Source organism: Leuciscus leuciscus, assembly GCF_965113295.1.
Source record: "Leuciscus leuciscus genome assembly, chromosome: 2".
NCBI lineage: Eukaryota > Metazoa > Chordata > Actinopteri > Cypriniformes > Leuciscidae > Leuciscus > Leuciscus leuciscus.
This window is the reverse complement of record NC_138726.1, coordinates 778,801-802,877: the sequence shown is the minus strand read 5'-3', so window position 1 is coordinate 802,877 and position 24,077 is coordinate 778,801. Positions and strand designations below refer to the sequence as shown.

The following is a 24,077-nucleotide window of genomic DNA, read 5'->3' as shown; positions in this document are numbered from 1 at the left end:
AGACCGAGCTCAACACCGAGACCGAGCTCAACACCGAGACCGAGCTCAACACCGTCACCGAGCTCAACACCGAGACCGAGCTCAACACCGAGACCGAGCTCAACACCGAGACCGAGCTCAACACCGAGCTCAACACCGAGACCGAGCTCAACACCGAGACCGAGCTCAACACCGAGACCGAGCTCAACACCGAGACCGAGCTCAACACCGAGACCGAGCTCAACACCGTCACCGAGCTCAACACCGAGCTCAGACAATGAGGAATACATCGAAGGGAATGCGATGTTCTCTAGTAGAGCTGAGATCACACGTTGATCTGATTGGTTACAAATATCTTGAATGTAACTCGACACCCTTGCCTCATTTAGTATGCGCGGTTCTATGAATATGCAAATGAGCCCCGCCTCCACTCACTCGCTCAGCTCAGAGATCCACTCGCTGACGATCACACGTTGATCTGATTGGTTACAAGGTAGTTTGTGATGTCAGAAACACCAGCGATTTCAAAGCGTGTGTTTGAGACTGTCTTTGGTTCACTGCAGTTTTAAGGAGGAAATACTCAGCAATGCTGTCGACTTATGAACTTACACATGGTTTGTCTTAAAGCATATTAAAAACACCACATAGACACATAAACTACATTAAAAGCTGGAGCTTCACCACAGGGGGATTTTAATAGACAGAGATCGTCAAAAGGTTCATAAATCAAGATAATTTACTAGACATACAAAATGACAAAATATGAAGTCTTGTTTACTGTGAAACTGATCAAAATAAAGTGACTTTGTGGTTAAAATGAGAAGAAATATCAGCCAACGGGCTCGGAATACACTTCACAGGGGAGTTTCCGTAACTCAGATATTAGATTTTGCTCGTTTTGTTCTGCATTTTAGCATGTCAAGTAACTGTATCTTGATTAAAAGAGGTTTGGATATTTCTATTGGACAAAAATACTAATATTAAAGAGATATTATTTTTTATTTCACAACTTTCTTACTAAATTTAAGGATAATTAATCCTTCATAAATGTCCTACCTACAACGACTACTTTCATTATGAAACTTATAATGTAATTTTAGAATATTATTAGAATCTGTCGCTACAGTTTTGAGCATCTGATCATGCTAGCACGCTAATCAGCTCCATGATAACGCCTCGCAGAAGAATAGACTCACATCTTTCGTCGCACCGGGATTCGGTCGCAGGTTTGCGAGTGTAATGCGAGGAAGATTCTTCACGATGTTGATGGTTTTCCCCGCTGTTGTCTTGCTCACAGACATCATAGAGCAGGAGAAATGCTAGTCAAGGGCAGGTGACATGGGGAGGCTCACGTGGTGCGATAAACCGGAAGCACATGCGGGAAAGAACAATAATAAAAGTCACATGACATATTTGGATTCACTGAAACATCGGCTAAAATTGTATTTACCTTTATTTTACCAGGAAGTCTCATTGAGATCAAAAATCTCTTTTACAAGAGAGACCTGGCCAAGGCAGCCATACATAAACAACATATTAAAATGACGTTACAAGTCAGTAGTAAACAGATATAGAACTGTGAAAAATAATTATTAACCATTAATTGTGACGCACCCTCAGTAAATCATTATGCCATATGGTTGAGGTTTATTAATAATGTTAAAAAATAGAACTTACAATAAAAATGTTAATGTTTCAATATCCTTCACGGACTCAGTTCTAAATAACTATAACAACCGAATCGTCACATGAATAGTATAAAATTATGATTTCCAATACCAATAAAACGGACAGCATTTACCCTAGGGTTGCAGGTTCTCACCTTAAACCTGTAAGTTAGTAGTAGGAGAATCGAGGCGTTTTGAAGCTTTGAATCAATTGATTCGCCAAATGATTCACTGTTCCGCTGATACGCTGGCGGCCCCTGCTGGTCAGAACAGCGAAAACTCATGCAGAAAAACACCTTTTACAAACCATAACTGCAATGTTTCATTGAAGCTATCATCTATTAAATGCAATTAACACATATATATGAAGTATCTCTATAATATGAGTTATTTTATTATATTATAGGGCTTGTTTCGTTTGTTTTATGGTGAGTTTGGCTAATCAGAACAGACTTTTAACTACAACTCTTCCTTTTTGTTGTATTATTTGTCATTAAATGTCTACAAATGTATAAAACTGATCAGAGATCAGGTAAAATCATATACAGACACTGGTCCATGGGTTCACGGAGATCATCGCCCCCTAGTGATGACGTAACGAAGACTCGTTTACTGAAACCACGTGACTTTGGCAGTTTTTGATCCGCGACTCCGAGTCACTGGTTCAGATCAAATGATTCACACAGGATTCGAAGCTTTTATGGATTTTGGAAAGCGCCCGTCAGTGAGTGAGTGAGTGCGAGGCAGAATCATAACTGATGACATTGAAGCTTTCTGTTCATGAATACAAAGCTGAAGGACTCTTACGCGCGCTAATAACATGTCAGCGATCGTTCCCGCCGCTTGTAAAGCCACGGCTGCTGTAAGTGACGTCATCAGCGCTATATTGCCCTCAGATTTTGGGGTTTAAATGTTACATACTTTTATCTTGTTGTGTGTTTCCCCCTCCAGGTGATATTCCTCCACGGCCTGGGAGACACAGGGTAAACCGTATCACGATTATGTGTCATGATTGAAGTAAGTCTCATGAAGTGTTTGACCAGGTTGTGCTCTCCTCAGACACGGGTGGGCTCAAGCTCTGGCGGCCATCAGGGCTCCTCATGTCAAGTACATCTGCCCTCATGCGTATGTAATACACATATACATTTATTTATTTATTTAGCACATTGTCATATGGGTCATTCCTGTTATGCTGTACCACGTGACCTGATATTTGACTGTGTTAATTATTATAAGAATCTAAATGCAGCAAAAACTCAGTCAAACCATGCAGAAAAACAGCTTTTACAAACCAGCAATGTTTCACTGAAGCTGTCATCTATGATCTATTAGATGCAATTAACACATCACCTGATAACACTAAATATGAGTTTGGCAGTTCGATACGCACTGATCACTGGATAAAGACTAAAGCTTCACGAAGTGTGTTTTGAGTCCATCCATTAATCTCACCAGAAACATTATTCCAGATATGGTGGAAGGAGTTGCAGAATAGAGAGATCGTACCCTTCATTCACTCTCTACCCTGTGCATTACAGAGGCACTGCACAGGAGCGACTCGTGCACTTACTGTCTTTCTTTCTTTCTCATGTTGTTGTTTTCCTGTAACTGACCATGAAAGTCCAGTCATGCCGGTGTCCCTCAACATGAACATGGCGATGCCTTCCTGGTGAGACACACACAACTCTACAACTACACACACTATGCCTCTACACACACAACTCTACAACTACACACACTCCTCTACAACTACACACACACCTCCTCTACAACTACACACACTCCTCTACAACTATACACACAACTCTTCACTAACTACACACACTCCTCTACAACTACACACACAACTCTACAACTACACACACGACTCTACAACTACACACACGACTCTACAACTACACACACAACTCTACTTACTACACACAACTACACACACGACTCTACAACTACACACACAACTCTACTTACTACACACACCACTCTACAACTACACACACTATGCCTCTACACACACTATGCCTCTACACACACTCCTCTACAACTACACACACTCCTCTACAACTATACACACTCCTCCTCTACAACTACACACACTCCTCTACAACTACACACACTCCTCTACAACTACACACACTCCTCTACAACTATACACACAACTCTTCACTAACTACACACATTCCTCTACAACTACACACACTCCTCTACAACTATACACACAACTCTTCACTAACTACTAGGGTTGGGTACCGAAACCCGGTCCCAATAGGGAACCGGTTCTGACATAAACGGTAGGGGTGGGGGAAAAAATCGATTCTTCGATGCATCGCGATGCGGACGTGGACGATTCTGAATCGATTCACAAATGTCAAAAAATCGATTTTCTAAAAAAATATATATATTTTTTCTAATAACGTAATATTGACGGAACGCAAAAGGCGGAACTATAAGCGGACGTGCAGTGCGCGGACAGTCTGTGGCGTGCACATAACAGAGACGCGCACATAACAGAGTCGCGCACATACATAACAGACTCATGATGGCTGAGCGCCAAATTCGAACGGCACCTTCTTCGTTAAAAGCTAACGTATGTAAAATTGGCAATTTCATTGTTACCTATTTAGTATTTTTGTATGAGAGCTGCTTTCTGTATTGTTTAGTTTTCACATCAGTACACTCTGTAAACCGATCTGTTATACGTACGTTATACTGCAATATGTGCAATTTCAGTCACAAAAAGTTACATTTTGACTGTGCTCTCTGCAGATGTTCATTCACTTTCTTGTTTTTGATTGTAGTATACAGCAAACATTTCAAGTCATAACTCTTCATTATTTAGTTGTGTATAAGAATGGCTTTGTATGTTACTAATTGAAGCTACAGTAAGTTGTTCAAAAATTTTCATTTTGTCTTCTTAATGATTAAATTGGACAATTTTCTTCTAGAAAGACAAGGTGTTCAGGTGGAGAAAAAACTTTTTCTTTACCTTGACATGTTTCGACTGCAACCTGCAGTCTTCTTCCACCTGAACACCTTGTCTTTCTAGAAGAAAATTGTCCAATTTCTACAGTATGTTGGTTCTGATCTACTTCCTAAAGGAAATAAGCCTTTCATTTATTTGTTATTGTTTAGTTCAACTTGATGAGTCACAACACAATGTGATGTATTCATTTCTGTGTTCTACAGAACATAAGCTACATACAAATAATTCTGAAGTTATAACTAAACGACACAGAAAGTGCTTTGAGTTGTTGTTACTCAATAAAAGAGTTAAGTAATTCAGCAGCTGACTTTTTTTTAATACTGCAATCACTTTGTAGTGTATTTTCGTTTACTGTTGTGAAATGGAAAATCAATAATCGCTAATCGAGAATCGTTAATAATCAAAAATCGACTGTAATCGAATCGGGACTTCAATAATCGTAATCGAATCGAATCGGGAAATCAGACCGATTAACCACCCCCTAATAAACGGTAGTATCGAGACCGAATAAGAACGCAACTTTCGGTGCCTGATTTCGGTGCCTGACTTTTTTCACCGCCCCCTATAAAACATCTCGCGGCACGAATGATCCAATAACAAAACATCTCCAGTTAACCAGCAGAGCATTCATTTAGTTCGTTTGTTAAATAAGAGACGATCTAGCGCTGAACTGTGTTTTTTAAATCAAGTGATCAAAGTGCCAGTGGCGCTGATACAGTGTTTTCTCTTGTGGCTCGCGCACACCGCACTTTCTTCACTCGGACACGCGCTTCAATACGTTGCAGAGATCGATCTATTTATGAGGCGTCATCTATATGAGTATGTGCGCGGAGAGTTTGTGTGTGTGTGTGTGTGTGTGTGTGCTCGCGTCTCAGATGAGTATGTGCGCGGAGAGTTTGTGTGTGTGTGTGTGTGTGTGTGTGTGTGTGTGTGTGCGTGTGTGTGTGCTCGCGTCTCAGATGAGTATGTGCGCGGAGAGTTCCGCGCGTCTCATGTGTGTGTAGAGTTTGCGCGTGTGTGTGTGTGTGCGTGAGCGACTTTAGATGTGACGTTGTGCATTTCATATAGTTGGAGCATTCAGCAGTATACAGTACATGCATGTGTGACTACTTAGTATATGTGTATGCAAGCGTTTTATGTGTCCGTGAATGAAGTTCGATTTAAGCCCTAGACGGCGCCGCTATTCGTTCTGGTGAAATCACAACATATAATGCACACAAAGTGTCCCTGCTTGATATACAACCACTGATGAGCATAATCGAGAAAAAAAAAAAAAAAAAACTACGAATGCGGATTAGAACCCAAAACCTCTGACACTCTTGACTAAAGTTCAAGTTCAGCTGCAGTGTTCCTCTTCGGGTAAGTCTAGTATTTTAATGCCAACTGCAAATCTTGCATATCAAGTATGAAGTATATCAAGTATATTTATATGAGGCTATACTATATAGGTGTGTTAAATATTTCTGCTCAGTGTCAGATATTTCTCTGTTTTGTAAAAGTCTATAATATATAATATGTAATATATATATATATATATATATATATATATATGAGAAGACAAAATTTTAATCTTAACTTAAGTGTTTTCGGCTACATCAGCACAATTTTTTATTTTATCAGAAATCAGAAAATCTTTTTCAGAAAACACACACAGGTATTTTTTTTTTTTTTGATAAAGTGTGTGCGGTTTCGTTTTCTTAAGAACCGTTTAAGCACGGGAACCGTTTGAAAAATACTGAGTAGGTACTGGTATCGGATAAAACCCAACCAATACCCAACCCTACTAACTACACACACTCCTCCTCTACAACTACACACACTCCTCCTCTACAACTACACACACAACTCCTCTACAACTACACACACTCCTCTACAACTACACACTCCTCCTCTACAACTACACACACACTCCTCTACAACTACACACACTCCTCTACAACTAGACACACAACTCTTCACTAACTACACACACACTCCTCTACAACTACACACACACTCCTCCTCTACAACTACACACACACTCCTCCTCTACAACTACACACACTCCTCTACAACTACACACACTCCTCCTCTACAACTACACACACTCCTCCTCTACAACTACACACACTCCTCCTCTACAACTACACACACTCCTCTACAACACTCCTCCTCTACAACTACACACACTCCTCCTCTACAACTACACACACTCCTCTACAACTACACACACTCCTCTACAACTATACACACAACTCTTCACTAACTACACACACTCCTCTACAACTACACACACTCCTCTACAACTACACACACTCCTCCTCTACAACTACACACACTCCTCCTCTACAACTACACACTCCTCTACAACTACACACACTCCTCTACAACTACACACACTCCTCCTCTACAACTACACACACTCCTCTACAACTACACACACTCCTCTACAACTACACACACTCCTCCTCTACAACTACACACACTCCTCCTCTACAACTACACACACTCCTCCTCTACAACTACACACACTCCTCTACAACTATACACACTCCTCTACAACTATACACACTCCTCTACAACTATACACACTCCTCTCCTCTACAACTATACACACTCCTCTACAACTATACAAACTCCTCCTCTACAACTACACACACTCCTCCTCTACAACTACACACACTCCTCTACAACTACACACACTCCTCTACAACTACACACACTCCTCTACTACTCCTCTACAACTACACACACTCCTCTACAACTATACACACTCCTCTACAACTATACACACACAACTCTACACAACTCTACAACTACACACACTCCTCCTCTATAACTACGCACACAACTCTACTTACTACACACACAACTCTTCACTTACTACACACTTCCCTGATGTGCTTCTTAGGTTTGACATAATTAGCCTCCGTCCTGATGCCGAGGAAGATGAATCTGGAATCAAAAGAGCCGCTGAAAGCAGTTGAGTATAATATAAACTAGCGAAAGAACAACTGAATGCTGAATCTGCCATGACATGTGAACGACTTGAGTTTGTTCGCAGTCAAAGAACTGATTGATGAAGAAGTGAAGAAAGGGATTCCGTCTCACAGGATTGTGTTGGGAGGCTTTTCTCAGGTTAGGACAATCTCTCTCTCTCCCTCTCTCTCTCTCTCTCTCTCTCTGTTTACAATGACTCCACCCACCAGTGTCTGATTGGTCCAGATGAAATGACAGAAGAAACCTGTCTGATAACAGAGGGAAATTAAACATATTCTTTTTCCTCTGAGACTTTCAAGCTTTAACCCTCAAACTTGGCTCAGACCTCCAGACTGTTCTGACTCGCGTTACTGTCTCTTTTCTTACTGATCCGACTTACGGTTTTCCTAAAAATGATGATTAAATGGAAAAATCCCATAGACTTACACTGATGAAAAATTCAAACTCCAACTGACAAAAATGTTAGCAGATGCTAAAACATGCTAGTGATGTTTTAATTTATGTTAAAATATGCTATCAATATGTTAAATCCTGTTAGAAACATGTTAACGTGCTAAATCATGTTAGCAAAGTGCTATAGCACGTTAGCTAATGCTGAAACATACAAGCAATGTGTTAAATTGTTAGAAACATGCTAGCAACATGTTAGCACCATACTAAATTATACTAGAAACATGCTAATAATATATTAAATCATATTAGCAATGTCTTAATTTCTACTATAAACATATTAATGTGCCAATTTATGTTTAGAAACATGCTAGCAATGTGCTAAAGAATACTAGCAACACGTTAAAACTTGATAGCAATGAGCTGATTTGTGTTAGCAACATGCTAAATCATGGTAACAGTGTGTTAATTCTAAAAACATGCTAGCAACAATCTAAAACATGTTAGCAACATGCTAAAACACCATAGCAACCTGTCGGTCTATCTTTTATTTTTGATGGAATTTATTGCCTTCAAAACGGTTAAACTTCAATCTTTTAAAGCTTCTTCACACTGTGTGTGTGTGTGTGTGTGTGTGTGTGTGTGTAGGGTGGAGCGCTCTCTCTCTACAGCGCGCTGACGGCGCGGCAGAAGCTAGCGGGTGTCGTAGCTCTTAGCTGCTGGCTGCCCCTCAGGAACTCGCTCTCACAGGTCGGGGAATAATATTAGCAAGGAGTAGTTCACTTCAGAATTAAAATGTCCTGATTATTTAAAACCTTCATTTCTTTTCAACTGAAGAAACAAAGACATGAACATCTTGGATGACGTGGGGGAGAGTAAATTAGCAGTACATTTAAATTCTGAAGTGAACTTCTCCTTTAATGTTGCTGTTATGTGTGTTTTTCTCCTCTGTTCTCTCTCACACTAACTTTGTTTTACAGTCAGTAATCATCAGTAATAAGGAGATCTCGGTGCTGCAGTGTCACGGTGAAGCAGATCCTCTCGTTCCTCCTATCTTAGGCAGTCTCACTGTGGAGAAACTCAAGATGATGCTCAACCCCTCCAATATCACCTTTAAAACCTATCCTGGGATGCCTCACAGCGCCTGTCCCGAGGTTTGAAGAAACCAAGATCTCTTTATACCGGGAATTAGAGCGGCACGATTCATCAGGAAAGAGATCATGATCTCGATTCAAACACACACATGGTCTTATTCCTGAATGACACACACAACGTTCTGATCCAGAGAGAGCAGTTGTCATGTATAGATATGCTTCACAAACAGTCTTTTCAACCACACGGTATCATTATTTTTGTCTTACAAATATTCATATTATGACAGAAGAACTGGGATAAAAGTTAATAGTTCGGATATAAACACTGATGTTTACAGTAGTGATCAAAATAGAGCAAATCACCTTTTGAAAGTACTGTAACTTGATGCTTCAAATGACGATTGCATCGATTACTCTGTTACACCAGTAGGTGGCGACAACAGACCGTTAAAGTATGTGTTATAATTCTTTTAAAAGCTTCATAAAAAAAAACGCTGATTCATCCAGAAATTAAACAATGGCGTATTTATGAGTGAGTCATTGAATCGTTCACTCAACCCGATTTGTTATTAATATTTCAAATATTTTGAATAGACATTTTGTCAGAACCTCTAGGATAATACGTTATTTTAAGTTTGTTTGAAACCTAAAAAAAAAATCATGATTCTCAATTCATCCAGGATCGTGCAGCTCTACCTGAAATACATAATCTCTGTTCCTAATCTATCGAGTCGCCTCACTAGTAACTGCTCGTCAAGGCCGTTCTGGGATTCTTCATAACGAGGAACAGCCTTCATTTGCTCCCTGTGTGCTCGTTAAGGTTCGGAACAGCAGTTTGAATGCATTATTGGACCCTTTTCACATTTCCGAGGTTCGCAGGAGCCGTCATGCTTCGGTAACTCCTATAGCGATGAACGGGAGATTATTTTTCTATTCCCATTTTTTGTAGTCTATGGAAGCTTGTTTCCGCCACAAAATAAAACATTTTGAAAGATAATTGCGACTTTTATCTCACAATTGCGAGTATACACTCACCTAAAGGATTATTAGGAACACCTGTTCAATTTCTCATTAATGCAATTATCTAATCAACCAATCACATGGCAGTTGCTTCAATGCATTTAGGGGTGTGGTCCTGGTCAAGACAATTTCCTGAACTCCAAACTCCCTGTGGGCGAAAATGCCTTGTTGATGCTAGAGGTCAGAGGAGAATGGGCCGACTAATTCAAGCTGATAGAAGAGCAACTTTGACTGAAATAACCACTCGTAACAACCGAGGTATGCAGCAAAGCATTTGTGAAGCCACAACACGCACAACCTTGAGGCGGATGGGCTACAACAGCAGAAGACCCCACCGGGTACCACTCATCTCCACTACAAATAGGAAAAAGAGGCTACAATTTGCACGAGCTCACAAAAATTGGACAGTTGAAGACTGGAAAAATGTTGCTTGGTCTGATGAGTCTCGATTTCTGTTGAGACATTCAGATGATAGAGTCAGAATTTGGCGTAAACAGAATGAGAACATGGATCCATCATGCCTTGTTACCACTGTGCAGGCTGGTGGTGGTGGTGTTATGGTGTGGGGGATGTTTTCTTGGCACACTTTAGGCCCCTTAGTGCCAATTGGGCATCGTTTAAATGCCACGGCCTACCTGAGCATTGTTTCTGACCATGTCCATCCCTTTATGACCACCATGTACCCATCCTCTGATGGCTACTTCCAGCAGGATAATGCACCATGTCACAAAGCTCGAATCATTTCAAATTGGTTTCTTGAACATGACAATGAGTTCACTGTACTAAAATGGCCCCCACAGTCACCAGATCTCAACCCAATAGAGCATCTTTGGGATGTGGTGGAACGGGAGCTTCGTGCCCTGGATGTGCATCCCACAAATCTCCATCAACTGCAAGATGCTATCCTATCAATATGGGCCAAATTTTCTAAAGAATGCTTTCAGCACCTTGTTGAATTAATGCCACGTAGAATTAAGGCAGTTCTGAAGGCGAAAGGGGGTCAAACACAGTATTAGTATGGTGTTCCTAATAATCCTTTAGGTTAGTGTATATCATGCAATTCTGACTTTATTTCACCCAATTGCGACTTTGTTTCTCAGAATTGCGACTTCATTTCTCACAATTCTGCCTTCATATCTCGCAATTGTGAGAAGAAAAGTCAGAATTGTGAGAGAAAGTCGCAATTTTTATTATTTAGTGGCGGAAACAAGCTTCCATAGTATTCCTATTTTCTCCAACAGCAAAATAAAACAATCCATGAAATATCGAGAGATTTAATTCAGTCGTCAGACGAGAGAATGATGTGAAATGTGCCGTCACTCCCTCGGCTATTATTAGAAACATTGTTGCTTTTTAGGTCATATAACAATAAGTATAACGTGTCTATAAAACATTTGTATTAATAGATTTTCAGTTGATAAGTGTTGAACAGTTTGTGAAAAGGGTCCATTTTAACTTGAAACGTTTTCAACTGATTCTCTTCTCCGTTTCTCACAACAGGAAATGCTGGACATCAAACAGTTTATTGAGCAGCAGCTTCCCCCAATCAGTCCATGAATCATCATTCTCCAGTCAGACATGTGACCCGATCTGACATGAACCCAACACTTCCAAACTCAACATGAACTGAAAAGAGTGTTTATAATGGAAATAATGTACTTTCAAAAAAAAATATGATTAAGTGCAAACTGAATGTACTGTTTTGTAAATGTTATTTACAATTAAATGAAAATCTATTATAATTTGATTTATTTGAGGCTTGGTTTATTTGTTTGATCAGGGTTGGAGAAAATCTGCAGGAAAGTGGATCTCGAGGGCCAGATTTGCCAAGCCCTGAATAATTATCTTTATATATAATTTTATAATTCTGTTGTCTTTGAAATATAGTTAAAATGCACCAATATGTACAGACAAGCATTTATGGTAAACTAAAATACACAATTTTACTATGTGATTGCATCCATTTGCATGAAAAATCAGTAATACAGAATATACGTACATGCATATATATACAGTGGGCTCCACAAATATTGGAAGTCATACAGGAAGTCATGACATCACTTCCTGATCACTACGGTGAACTTAAATACACACATCCTTCAGCTTGACTTTTACTCTAGAATTTGAAGGGGTGCCAATAATTTTGGCACGTTTTGGAGAAAACCATATTTATTCCACATTTATATTTTGAGTACATTAACTTCAATTAAAAGTTAGATTTCTGTGAATATTTTGAATGAAAGATTAGAGGAGAAATGGCACAAACCATTTTTTTGTCAGTTTTGCTGATGTTTACCAAGCGAGCACACTGTATATATAATTTTGACTGCCAGCATTGTTTAAGTGTTTGTAATTATGTTTATTATGAGCAGATATCTTACATCCTACAACTTCCAGTCCATAGTGTTAAAATTAGATTACATTTAGATGTAGGATTAATTCTGGATTAGTTTTTAATTCTGTTTTTAAATCAAGGATTGCACATGGGACATTAAAAACAGTTTTTTTTTTCTTTATTGTTACTTTTCTCTTTTCGTACAGTTTATACAGTATACGTAAGTTTATAAAATGCATTAATTGCATCAAGTCATAAACAGATGAGATGTTGATCTCCACAGGTCGATGTCAGTCCTGCTTTGGTGTGAGTAGATGCAAGATCTAATTGTCTCATTTCACATATAAATGGTAAATCCTCTAGACTGAAACTAATAGAAGCACCAGTGTTTCATGACACCTGTTTAAGCCTATCCTAGTGTGTGAGGCAAGGCACAATCACGGTTCTGCCATTTTAAGTGTATATCCGAACACAGATAGAAATGTGAGAATATATCTTACATTGAACTATGAACAATGCAACAACTTTTTAAATAGAGTGAATGACTTACAAGCGTGTCTAAGGCTTCATCTACACCTGGACCCAGTTGTTCAAAAGGAATCTGAAAGGATTTTGGCAAAAAGGGATTCTGAAATAAGATTAGATCACAAAATCCAATCTTGGCTTTGATCTGGATCAAACCATCAGTTTTAGTTGATCAGATTGGGATACCTTTGATCCAAAGTCATGACTGCATGGCTGGAGTTTTTAAAAAGCCGCAACAACGAGCATTTTAAGATGATTTAAGAGAAAATGGTTGAAAAAATCATATGATTTAATGGTTTATCACTTTCAACCAATAGGTGGCGCTGTGACCAAACTGATGTGGTGTGTTCAGAGTGAAGTGACAATGACACAAGCAAAGTTTGGTGTCTTTATGCCAAAGCATTGCAGAGATAAAGCCTCAGAGTCGGTTTGGCATCATGCCATTAAATATGTCGATGCGGAATTCGACAACCGTTTCGTCTATCGACATGAAATCCGTAACTTTTTGCCAGCATGGTCTGAAAAGATGATACGATTCAATTTTGGTGAAATTCGGACCAACAGTCTAGGAGTTCGAAAAAGTAATTCGAACCAAATCAAAATAGTGGACAGAAAGTTTGGCAGACTGTGGCAAAATTGGTATTAATGTCCTCAGCGTGACCCAAGGAATCAATAGCCGCGTTTCCACTGTCGGGCCAGGGCCGGGCTAGGGCTAACAGCGAGCCGAGCCGGGCCAGTGGCCTCGGGCCTCAAGCACCGGGCTTGCGTTTCCACTGCCGGGCCATTAGCCCTGCAGCGCTGCCCTAAACCCCGCCCTTAACACGCCTTCCTGGATCAAACGTCATACAACCCCACCCATTTCAGCGGGAATTATGATGTTCATTCAGGCAGGAAGTTAGAAAACTTCGATTTTAAGAAGATAGCATGTATTAACTCACCGTCCGCGGCTGCCATAGTGTCCCGACTTGTCTCTCCACTAACAGATGGACGGTGACCCAGCACACCGTCCATCAAGTCGAACCATGGAAAGTTCCTTCTCTGGGCACCGCTTTGTCCATTGTGCGTTTTAATCGCCTTGTACTGCGCCCACAACTTTTTAATTTTTTCCCGAACTTGAAGCGTTGTTCACTGAATGCATAGCTTAGCAAGTTCAGCAACGATGTATTTTATAACGTCCTCGTTTCTGCACAGAGGAAGCTCCCGAAAAAAAAGTTGCTTTATTTTATGATAGTCCGGTATAAAGAGACGAGACGTGGGCTACTGACAGATAAAATAAAAACATGACTGTGATAGCCTTTATGATTGGTCGGATTTCTTCAAGCGTATGTTTTTTTACTATGCGTATCTTCAAGCGTTTACTATGTTTACTATGGTAACGGTTAGCGCGCATAGTCTTTTGCATCACAAACACAAGGCATTCAAACATGAACGCGAGTTAAATTATTTTAAAAGTCTTTAATGCTGACAGAATCATCCGGCGCTGCCGTCTCTCGACTCAGGTATACTCCGCCTCTGTTCGTAACCACTCCTCTAGCCCGAGCTGGCCCGCTCTGGCCCAAGGTATTCGACGGGCCAGAAATCCTGGCCGTTGGCCCTGAGTAAGCCCCGATCAAGCCCCGGAAGTGACAGTGGAAACGCGACTGGCCCTGGCACGCACTAGCACGGCCCGGCCCTGGCCCGACAGTGGAAACGCGGCTATTTAAGAACAGTTTCATAGCATAATTTAATCAAAAGTTATTAGCCTTTTTGGAAATTTCATTATAACTTATGATCACAGGGTGGCGCTGTCTCGAAACTTTGTGTACCTTCAGGGCATGGTGCTGAAGACGCATTTAGAGTTTCGTTACGCTTTCGTAAAATATAGCATTTTAAGATCAAAATGGCTGACGCCCAAAATTCTGCACCGAATCTAAAGAGACAAATTTTGTGATTTTTTTGGCCGAACAAATAAGCAAACCTGTCAATGTTTCATATCTCCGGAGCACTAGGTGGCACTGCCCTGAAACTAGGTGGCACTGCCCTGAAACAATTCGAATCAACTTGATTTCCATAACTTTTTGTCGGCATGGTCTGAAGATGATCTGGTTACATTTTTGTGAAAATCAGAGCAACGGTCTAGGAAGAGTTAGGAAAAGTAGTTTTTTCAGGAAAATTCAAAATGGCTGAAGAATTTCCCAGACTGAATATGACTCCTGAATCGCCTTGAGCCAAAGAATCGTTTCTAGCCCTTATGGTTCAAAAGTTAACATAAACATAAGTGCAACTTTGGACAGTTGGTGGCGCTAGAGGTAATGAGTTAGAGACTCCAATCTTTTCTGTGGTGACAGTTCAGACTGTCCTCTATCAGTGTGCCTAATTTCATAACTTTCCCGCAAGCGCTTCAATGGGCTGCCATAGACTCCCAGAGTGGAGGAAGAATAATAATAAAAACGCCAACGATTACTTTTATTGACAACGGTTATTTGTGAGCGAAATGTGAAAGTTTCTCGGGTGAACGCTACACAAAACTTTCCTGGGAGAACGCAAAAGCATTAAGAAATGTTTTTTTATCCCCCATCTCATATTTTTTCCTATCACCATGTCGTAGAGCGTGATTTGGTAATCTGAAAAAGTGTGTTTCTGGATCAGGCGGATCCAATCCAATTTTGCTTTGAAAAACCGGCACGAATATCAAATGGATTACCTGATCCTGGATAGCGAAACGTGGGATTTTCAAATCCAGATCATTCTGATCCAGATTAATCTTTTTGAACAACTGGGTGCTGGCATGTAATCCATTCACAAGTTTAAATAGGGCCCAAGATATACGTATGTGACTGGATCACTCAAACCACATCTGAAGTTCAAAACTTCAATGGAAACATTGGGAGTTCATTTTGAGACCAGGAATTCACTCCCTCGCCACCCTGGACTGGTGCTGTCCCGCATCGGGCCCTGGACTGCTGAAGTCCTGGGGTTTGTGGCACCAAGACTTTCGCAGCAGGTCCTTCAGGTCCTGCAAGTTGCGAGGTCAGGCCTCCATGGATCAGATTTGTTGGTCCAGCGCTTTTCCCGTAGATGCTCGACTGGATTGAGATCTGGGGAATATCGATGCTCGATTGGATTGAGATCTGGGTAATATCGATGCTCAATTGGATTGAGATCTGGGGAATATCGATGCTCGATTGGATTGAGATCTGGGGAATATCGATGCTCGATTGAATTGAGATCTGGGGAATATCGATGCTCGATTGAATTGAGATCTGGGGAATATCGATGCTCAATTGGATTGAGATCTGGGGAATATCGATGCTCAGTTGCTTCTCAAAGCGTTCCTGAACCACACGTTCAGAGGTCTTGTGGAGTTCATGCTTCGGTTTCTGGGGACCTACATGAATATTAGGCGTGTTTTCCAGTACTATGACGTATGTAGCACGAAATCTGAGACCCTTCGGTCAACAAAATGCAATAAAAGTAGATGCATTTGAGAATCATGTAAATACCTGGGGTCTCATTTATAAAACCGTGTGAACGCCAGAACCTGCACACAATTCCATTTATAATCCCAGTCAGAGGAAGATTGTGCACATGTGTCTCCTCCCCGAAATAACCATATATGAGCTTACAACGCCTCGTTTTACTATGCATATCTTCATCTGCATATCATTTGCATATGCTTATTCATCCATGTGATACCATGTTTAACGGTACAAGACATTGGGGAAATATGAGATACGGATGTGCGTAACATTACATCGCTTAAAAGCATTTATTAGCCTATCCTTGCCTTGTTTTTGAATAAATAAATAAATCAAATAGTATAAAACACATTTCAGAGAAAGTTTTTTCTCAATCTTTTCCACTGGCCGAATAGTATTTTTAATTTGCTTTATATTTGTAATGGAAACAGATAGGCCTTATTGTGCATTATTGATCATTATTTGCGTGAACATATTTTCTCAGAGCACGAGTTCTGCTATTATCATGCGCTGAGCAAACATTAAAACACAGCATGCCACAGGAAAAGTGTTCGACAGCAGCGCATACACTACAAATATTACTATTTATTAGAATTATTTTTTTTTAAATAACTTCTCGGTAATGATTTCATCTAATTTAAGTGCTTAACTCCATTAATGAGAATGGCATATTTAATCTAAATGTGTATATTAGATAGTTTAAATCTTTCCTGTATTTATTTAAACTGTTATTGTGAACATGCACTGTATTTATGATTAGGACTCATAATGAATATTAAAGTGGTTTTCCTTCATCAGTTCCTCAGATCTCCATCGGTGTCGCCAAACTGCTCCGTCTCCAGAATGTTCGTACGCATGTTTCAGAGTTTACTTACAGATGTACTTACACATTCTCCCGTCAAGTTTGTTTTTATAAAACACAACGTATGCGTGGGAAGTGGCGTCCGGCTCTTTCTGTTTTGTGCGACGCAACGGTTATAAATGAGACCCCAGATCGGTCTTGTCTGACCTGATCACCTGGGATGAAAGGTACGTGCAAACAGGGATCTATGAGGTCTACAAGGAAGCATGTCTGAAGTGTGTATGTTCATATGTGTGTGTTAGGACTCGTTGGGCGTCTGAAGGCTCTGAAGGAGGTCTGCGTACATGCTGGAGTTCATGAACCGTGGGAAGGAGTCTCTCTGCATGAGCACGTAGATCTGCTGCTGTGCCTCGTCAAACGTGCAGGAGGAGGGCTCCTGCATGTTGCTGTGGATCACTTCACGTACACGCGAGTCCAGACTCACCTGGATACACAAACACAGGTAATCATTAGCCGTGTTTCCACTGCAGGAATTTTTCCCGGGAACTAGGGACTTTAGGTGTGTTTCGACCGCAGGAACCAAGGTCTAAATGAAGTTCCAGGTAAGAATTCCCCCCCCCCAGAAAGTCCCTGCTTGCGAGGTACTACTTTTTCAAAGTTCAGGAACTTTCAGGGGCGGGACTTGGGCTCTGAACATGCTGATTGGTTGAGTTCCCTTAGGAACGTTTTCCTGGTTGCATTTGCACTGCCAGTAGGAACTCTAAAGTAATGTAAGCCGCACTTGTTGTTGTGACCTTTATTTTGACGGCACTGAGAACGCCAATGCCTGAGCTCACAGTGTTTGCATTCTCCGTGTTCATTAGTTTACGATCTGTCCTGTCTAATAAGTTATCAGATAGAACTGTTATACAAAGAAAGTAGACAGTATATGAAAAGTTATTAGCGTTTGTCGTGTAGTTGATATCGTGTCGCTAGCCGAGCAGAAACACATAATCATGTTTCTCTTGGTCTCCTCAAAGTTGCGTTGGATTTTCTCCTCAGCGTAAAGGTTAAGAGGCGCATCTATCACTGTTTTCCATGTTCGTAGAGTAATATATAGGCTATAATCTGTGTGTTTACACAGCTTTTTAAAAAATGGTGGGTGCTGGTGTTTCCCGTGCGTTCGGGCCAATCAGCGAACACTAACATCACGGATAGTTCCTATAGTGCTGGTTTAGTCCGACTCTGAAGGAGGAGTAAATTAGTTCCTCCAAAAGGAGTTCCTAGAACTAAAATCGTTATTCCTGCGGTGCGAACGCGCCAAAATCCGGGAACTTCCACCAATAGTTCTAGAAACTATGAAAAGGTTCCTCCGGTGTGAAAGTCCCTTGAGTTGTTTGCTATTCGAATCAACAATGGAGTTTAAAAAATACAATCGATGATGAGGTTCAGGCATTATTACGCTTAAATTCAAAGGATGAAATCCAGCGGGGACTGGAAAGTAGCACGCAGTCCTACGTCACTGGACTATTTGCCTAATCTTCACGGTACTTTACACCGCGGTGGAAACGGAGACAGCAACAGGTCTGGAAAAAAAGTTCCTGGGACAAATTGTTCGGGGTAATTTCAGTGGAAACGCGGCTATAGATATTCATGTTTAACAACAAAAGTATAAGCAAAAGCACAGCATAGAGTTATCATGTGGAAATGAGCTTATATATACCTCTTTAGGTGACTTTACAGAGACGTAGTCTTCGTATATTTGTTTCACAGTCTGTTCAACCGTGGTTTTGTTGGTCTCTTTCTTTAGATCCTCACAGATGAGCCAGAATTTCAGGTTTTCTTCACTAAACTCAGACTTGAGAAACTGTTGGAAGTGCGACCGACCTTGAGCACTTTTTATTAAGCGCTCGAATGACTCTCCCCACGACTGAACCTCCTCCAGAGTGAGCTGAGGCCTAGAGGAGATATCAGGAACAGATCTTTAACTCTTACCCATCTGGGTTCTTTAAGAAGTTGCCAGCCAGCGCCAGCATTATTGATCATTTTCACAAAACTTTCATGGCTCCCAGAATATTGTGTTGTATGAATATCTGAACATGCTATATATATATAATAAAAAAACAAACAAAGAAAGAACAGATCATCTGCTTTTAAACAATAAAACAAACATTTTATTCTAGCTTGCATGAAAAAAGCTGAGAAAATCGCGTTTTGTCAAAGACTTTGTCCGGATGGGATTCAGAGCGATGATCAAACACAGATGGAGTCGATCGAGTCCATCAACATCTCAAAGCTTCAGTCGCAGTTCCACATTTCATTCAGGAACGTTACGCAGTTTTTATTTATACACTGTTGAATGTTTGATGATCGTGTTATTTTACATGTGCGTCAGCAATGCTTCTATCGCTTTTTCTGCTTCTTTTTCGCTTGTTCTGCTTCTTCTTTACTTGTTTCTGCTTCTTCTTCACTTGTTTCTGCTTCTTCTTCACTTGTTTCTGCTTCTTCTTTACTTGTTTCTGCTTCTTCTTTACTTGTTTCTGCTTCTTCTTTACTTACTCTGCTTCTTCTTCACTTGTTTCTGCTTCTTTACTTGTTCTGCTTCTTTACTTTTTTCTGCTTCTTCTTTACTTGTTTCTGCTTTACTTGTTTCTGCTTCTTCTTTACTTGTTTCTGCTTCTTCTTTACTTACTCTGCTTCTTCTTTACTTGTTTCTTCTTTACTTGTTTCTGCTTCTTCTATACTTGTTCTGCTTCTTCTTTACTTGTTTCTGCTTCTTCTTTACTTGTTTCTGCTTCTTCTTTACTTGTTTCTGCTTCTTCTTTACTTGTTCTGCTTCTTCTTTACTTACTCCGCTTCTTCTTCGCTTCTTCTGCTTCTTCTTCACTTGTTCTGCTTCTTCTTCACTTGTTCTGCTTCTTCTTTACTTTTTTCTGCTTCTTCTTGTTTCTTCTTTACTTGTTTCTGCTTCTTCTTCGCTTGTTTTTGGATCTGGGGATTCTGTACTCTTTCAGAAGATGTGTAATAACCCTCCCTCCCGTATAACAGTGAAAACACGGATCGCCGGAAAACACACTATCTCTACTTTAGAACATAACACACCATCGATACATGTTCATGACTTTACTGAACACACAGTGTAAACATTCGCCACACAGGGAGGAAAAAGGCTAATGGATTCTCTAAAGGCGAACAGGTGTCAAATTAATGAGCCGAGATTAGAGGTGTTGCTCAGGTGTTGCCCTATAAAACACTGTTGAACACTGTAAACTGTTGGAAAAGGTTTCTCGAAAGGTCCACAGCTTTACAGATTGTTCATCACTATTGCTACTTTGCATCCTGGTAACAGTGCCGAACACACTTGAAGAACATCATGAATTCACTTCCTACTGCCAAAATATGCTGTTGTAAAATATAGCGTACATGAATTACCTATACAGATCTATACAGGTGGAGCTGGGGAGGGAGGATGGTTTCTGAAAGCGCTGCACTGCTAAAGCTAATGCTAAACAGTATTTGAAGGTTGAGCAGCGAGCTCATTCTTTGTAGATCTACTGTGTTGTCATTCAAGAGACTCCCGTAACTGGGATGAATCAAAATTACAGCCATTAGGCAAAATGAGGGTTGAAAATATTTTCATGTTCATGTTCAATATACAGTATATTTGTTTGTTCAAAACAAACTTTACTAACATTAAAAATAAACTTCAAGGAACATTAAATAAATAAAAAGTCATGTCATGACCCATTTAAAATTCCCAAGAGGGATGTTCTTAAAAGTGACTACTTTTGCCATATTAAATTTTTTTTAACTTATAACACAACTCACATCTGTTCGATATCAGCCTCCTCTTGTTCTTCTGAGATCGTCGTCATAGTTCTTTCCTCCTTAGCAGAGCGTACTGTCAGACTACACACACACACACACACACACACACACACACACACACACACATTATAAAAACATGTTTTCTGTGACGCCTGAATGTCTCCGGAGAGGCTCCTAATGAATACGAGATGTACTCCTAAGCTCAGTCTACATTAGCCTTAATGAAGTTTTCTAGCACACAGTGAAATATCTCAACCACACTAGACTTATTCTTCAGTTCACTTAAAATCCGCTGCAAAATGTGTTTTTTTCACCTGAATTGTACAGAGAATATTATGTATTATATCAAAGTTTACCTAAAGTTGTAAAAACAATGTTTTACAAAATATTACTCTTCAACGCACGTTCACAAAACAATGTCTGCTCTTGTGTCAACACAACACACACGTGTCGTGGTTCTCTCATGAACGCGCGTTGGAGATTAAAGGGATAGTTCACCCAAAAATGAAAATTAGCCCATGATTTACTCTCCCTCAACTCATCCTAGGTGTAAATTACTTTCTTCTTTCAGACGAATACAGTCGGAGTTATGGGCAATTCCACGCAAAACTGTCACATCCATAACGCCAACTAAATACCATGGCATTGTGTTGGCGTTATGGATGTGACAGTTTTGCGTGGAATTGCACTTATATAAAAAAATGTCCTGGCTCTTCCAAGCTTTATAATGGCAGTGAATGGCCGGTTTCTGTTTTGAAGTCCATAAAAGTGCATCTATCCATCATAAAAGTGCATCTGTCCATCATAAAAGTGCATCTATCCATGATAAAAGTGCATCTATCATCATAAAAGTGCATCTGTCCATCATAAAAGTGCATCCGTCCATCATAAAAGTGCATCTATCCATGATAAAAGTGCATCTATTCATTATAAAAGTGCATCTATCCATCATAAAAGTTCATCTGTCCATCATAAAAGTGCATCTATTCATGATAAAAGTGCATCTATCCATCATAAAAGTGCATCTGTCCATCATAAAAGTGCATCTATCCATCATAAAAGTGCATCCGTTCCTCATAAAAGGGCATCTATCCATGATAAAAGTGCATCTATCCATCATAAAAGTTCATCTGTCCATCATAAAAGTGCATCTATTCATGATAAAAGTGCATCTATCCATCATAAAAGTGCATCTGTCCATCATAAAAGTGCATCTATCCATCATAAAAGTGCATCTATCATCATAAAAGTGCATCTGTCCATCATAAAAGTGCATCTATCCATCATAAAAGTGCATCTATCCATCATAGTGCATCTGTCCATCATAAGTGCTCCACAGGCTCCGGGGGGTTAATAAAGGTCTTCTGAAGTGAAGCTATGCGTTCGTGTAAGAAAAATATCCATATTTAAAACTTTATTGACTAAAATAACTAGCTTCCGGCTGACATTTTTTAATATAACTCTGATTGTGTTCGTCTGAAAGAAGAATGTCATACACCTAGGATGGCTTGAGAGTGAGTAAATCATGTGCTAATGTTCATTGTTGGGTGAACTATCGCTTTAAAGACGAGTGTTTCCTCACCAGGAGCAGCTGCAGCAACAGCACCAGCAGAAGCAGCAGGCGTTCGACGGAGTGTGTGTCGAGTCCAGGGTTCGGGGCGGAGTGTGTGTCGAGTCCAGGGTTCGGGGCGGAGTGTGTGTCGAGTCCAGGGTTCGGGACGGAGTGTGTGTCGAGTCCAGGGTTCGGGACGGAGTGTGTGTCGAGTCCAGGGTTCGGGACGGAGTGTGTGTCGAGTCCAGGGTTTGGGACGGAGTGTGTGTCGAGTCCAGGGTTCGGGACGGAGTGTGTGTCGAGTCCAGGGTTCGGGACGGAGTGTGTGTCGAGCCGTCTGGGTCCTGCGCTCCACTGGTGTGTTCAGCGCTCTTTCCCATCTCCACCAGTTCAGAGCCCATCAGCTGCAGACACAACTTTCAGTTCACCAGATGCTTTCACACAGGAGAGAAGATGATCTGTGCAACACATTTAACACTTGTAACGCTTAATCGTGCTTAATTAATTGAATCAGGCCTCAGGTGTAAGAGGCCTGCATGCCACAACACACAGGAGACACCGCAAACACTCATATCCCGAGAGAACAATTACAACACAACACCTGAGATCAACAGATGCTGTTTACATCCACAGCCATTCTTTTAGGATTATTATAATCATCTTTTAGAAACTGTTTATTACGGGGTTTTTTTTTTGTAGTATTGATCAATTAATGCCAAATGCCTCGAAAAATGACTGTCATGCACATAATGTCTGTTTAATTAGTCAAATCAGCTGCATCATATTTTTCATCTTTCATTATGAACATGCCATTATTCATAATGGATTTCAATTTATTTATTGAATCATGATTATGTATACACACTGACTGACATTCGATACATTTTTCTGTCTCTGTTTATGTATTATATTTGTATGTGGAATGCTGTTTACGCGACATAAATCAGCCTATAGACGAGCCGCATGGATGCAGAGTCTCATATCATAATATTAATACCTTTTTTCCTCACAGTACGCACTAATGCACACGTACATATAATTACAACAAAATAAACTCACCTTTTCACCATGTGTGTTGCAGAAAAGACGAACACCCGGCTCTCGTTCTGTGCGCTCGAAGCTCTCTCTCACGCGCGCGCGCATGCGCGTGTCAGTCTGCTTCAGATGCTCTGGCGCGCGCATATCATCACATATGGTGTTTCATGCACCGCTTAAATTGTCTTATTGGAAGGTTTTGTGCAAAGTAATAATCCGAACCCTTATTAGTACAGTCAGTATCATAATCTAATATATCTAACTGGTGTTTTCTTTTCTTTTCTTTTCTTTAAATGTACTGGAATGTTTCCCCTGGGATCCCTCGAAAACGAGATGGTACATCTCAAGGGGTTTATCCTAAAAAATAAATTGAAATGTATCGATCTTGATCTTGAGGATATAAATAAAACTTCGTCTTCTTCTTTTTCTAATTAGGTGAAAATAACATTGTATT

General features: G+C 40.3%; 3 protein-coding genes and 1 long non-coding RNA gene across 7 annotated transcripts in view; 1 reads left to right on the top strand and 3 right to left on the bottom strand.

The window, feature by feature from the left end:
* The window catches only part of mrpl15 (mitochondrial ribosomal protein L15), an 8,688-nt gene extending 7,327 nt beyond the window's left edge, over positions 1 to 1,361 (bottom strand). Inside the window, exon 1 of the mRNA XM_082161043.1 lies at positions 1,176 to 1,361. Coding sequence (XP_082017169.1) covers positions 1,176 to 1,283 — 108 coding nt within the window. The 5' untranslated portion in view covers positions 1,284 to 1,361. The remainder of the gene's footprint in view (positions 1 to 1,175) is intronic.
* A 925-nt stretch (positions 1,362 to 2,286) lies between these two features.
* Positions 2,287 to 11,856, top strand: lypla1 (lysophospholipase 1). Of its 2 annotated transcripts, XM_082161052.1 has the most exons (9): positions 2,287 to 2,508; positions 2,598 to 2,629; positions 2,706 to 2,771; positions 3,268 to 3,315; positions 7,517 to 7,587; positions 7,670 to 7,743; positions 8,644 to 8,745; positions 8,976 to 9,149; positions 11,610 to 11,856. In XM_082161052.1, exons 1-9 carry the CDS (start codon positions 2,467 to 2,469, stop codon positions 11,664 to 11,666), a joined length of 666 nt encoding a protein of 221 aa, XP_082017178.1. In that variant the 5' UTR covers positions 2,287 to 2,466; the 3' UTR covers positions 11,667 to 11,856. The 2 variants fall into 2 exon arrangements, with proteins under 2 accessions (XP_082017178.1, XP_082017179.1); XM_082161053.1 differs by having other exon boundaries at positions 2,598 to 2,771; positions 3,273 to 3,315.
* On the bottom strand, positions 3,212 to 7,503 carry LOC309492224. 3 transcript variants are annotated; one of them, XR_014203479.1, is made up of 3 exons: positions 7,402 to 7,503; positions 3,611 to 3,650; positions 3,212 to 3,389 (listed from the first exon to the last, which is right to left on the bottom strand). It is a non-coding gene; the product is annotated as an uncharacterized lncRNA (long non-coding RNA). The 3 variants fall into 3 exon arrangements; XR_014203480.1 differs by having other exon boundaries at positions 3,212 to 3,418; positions 3,620 to 3,650; XR_014203481.1 differs by lacking the exon at positions 7,402 to 7,503 and having other exon boundaries at positions 3,212 to 3,418; positions 3,620 to 3,660.
* A 2,818-nt stretch (positions 11,857 to 14,674) lies between the features above and the next one.
* On the bottom strand, positions 14,675 to 23,770 carry LOC309492966 (regulator of G-protein signaling 20-like; the record flags this gene model as incomplete). Its single annotated transcript, XM_082161997.1, has 6 exons — positions 14,675 to 17,132; positions 17,167 to 17,713; positions 18,932 to 19,166; positions 21,037 to 21,117; positions 22,619 to 22,992; positions 23,648 to 23,770. The coding sequence occupies 5 exons, from the start codon at positions 23,768 to 23,770 to the stop codon at positions 17,528 to 17,530; spliced, it is 999 nt and encodes a 332-aa protein (XP_082018123.1). The 3' UTR covers positions 14,675 to 17,132; positions 17,167 to 17,527.
* Positions 23,771 to 24,077: the final 307 nt, after the last annotated feature.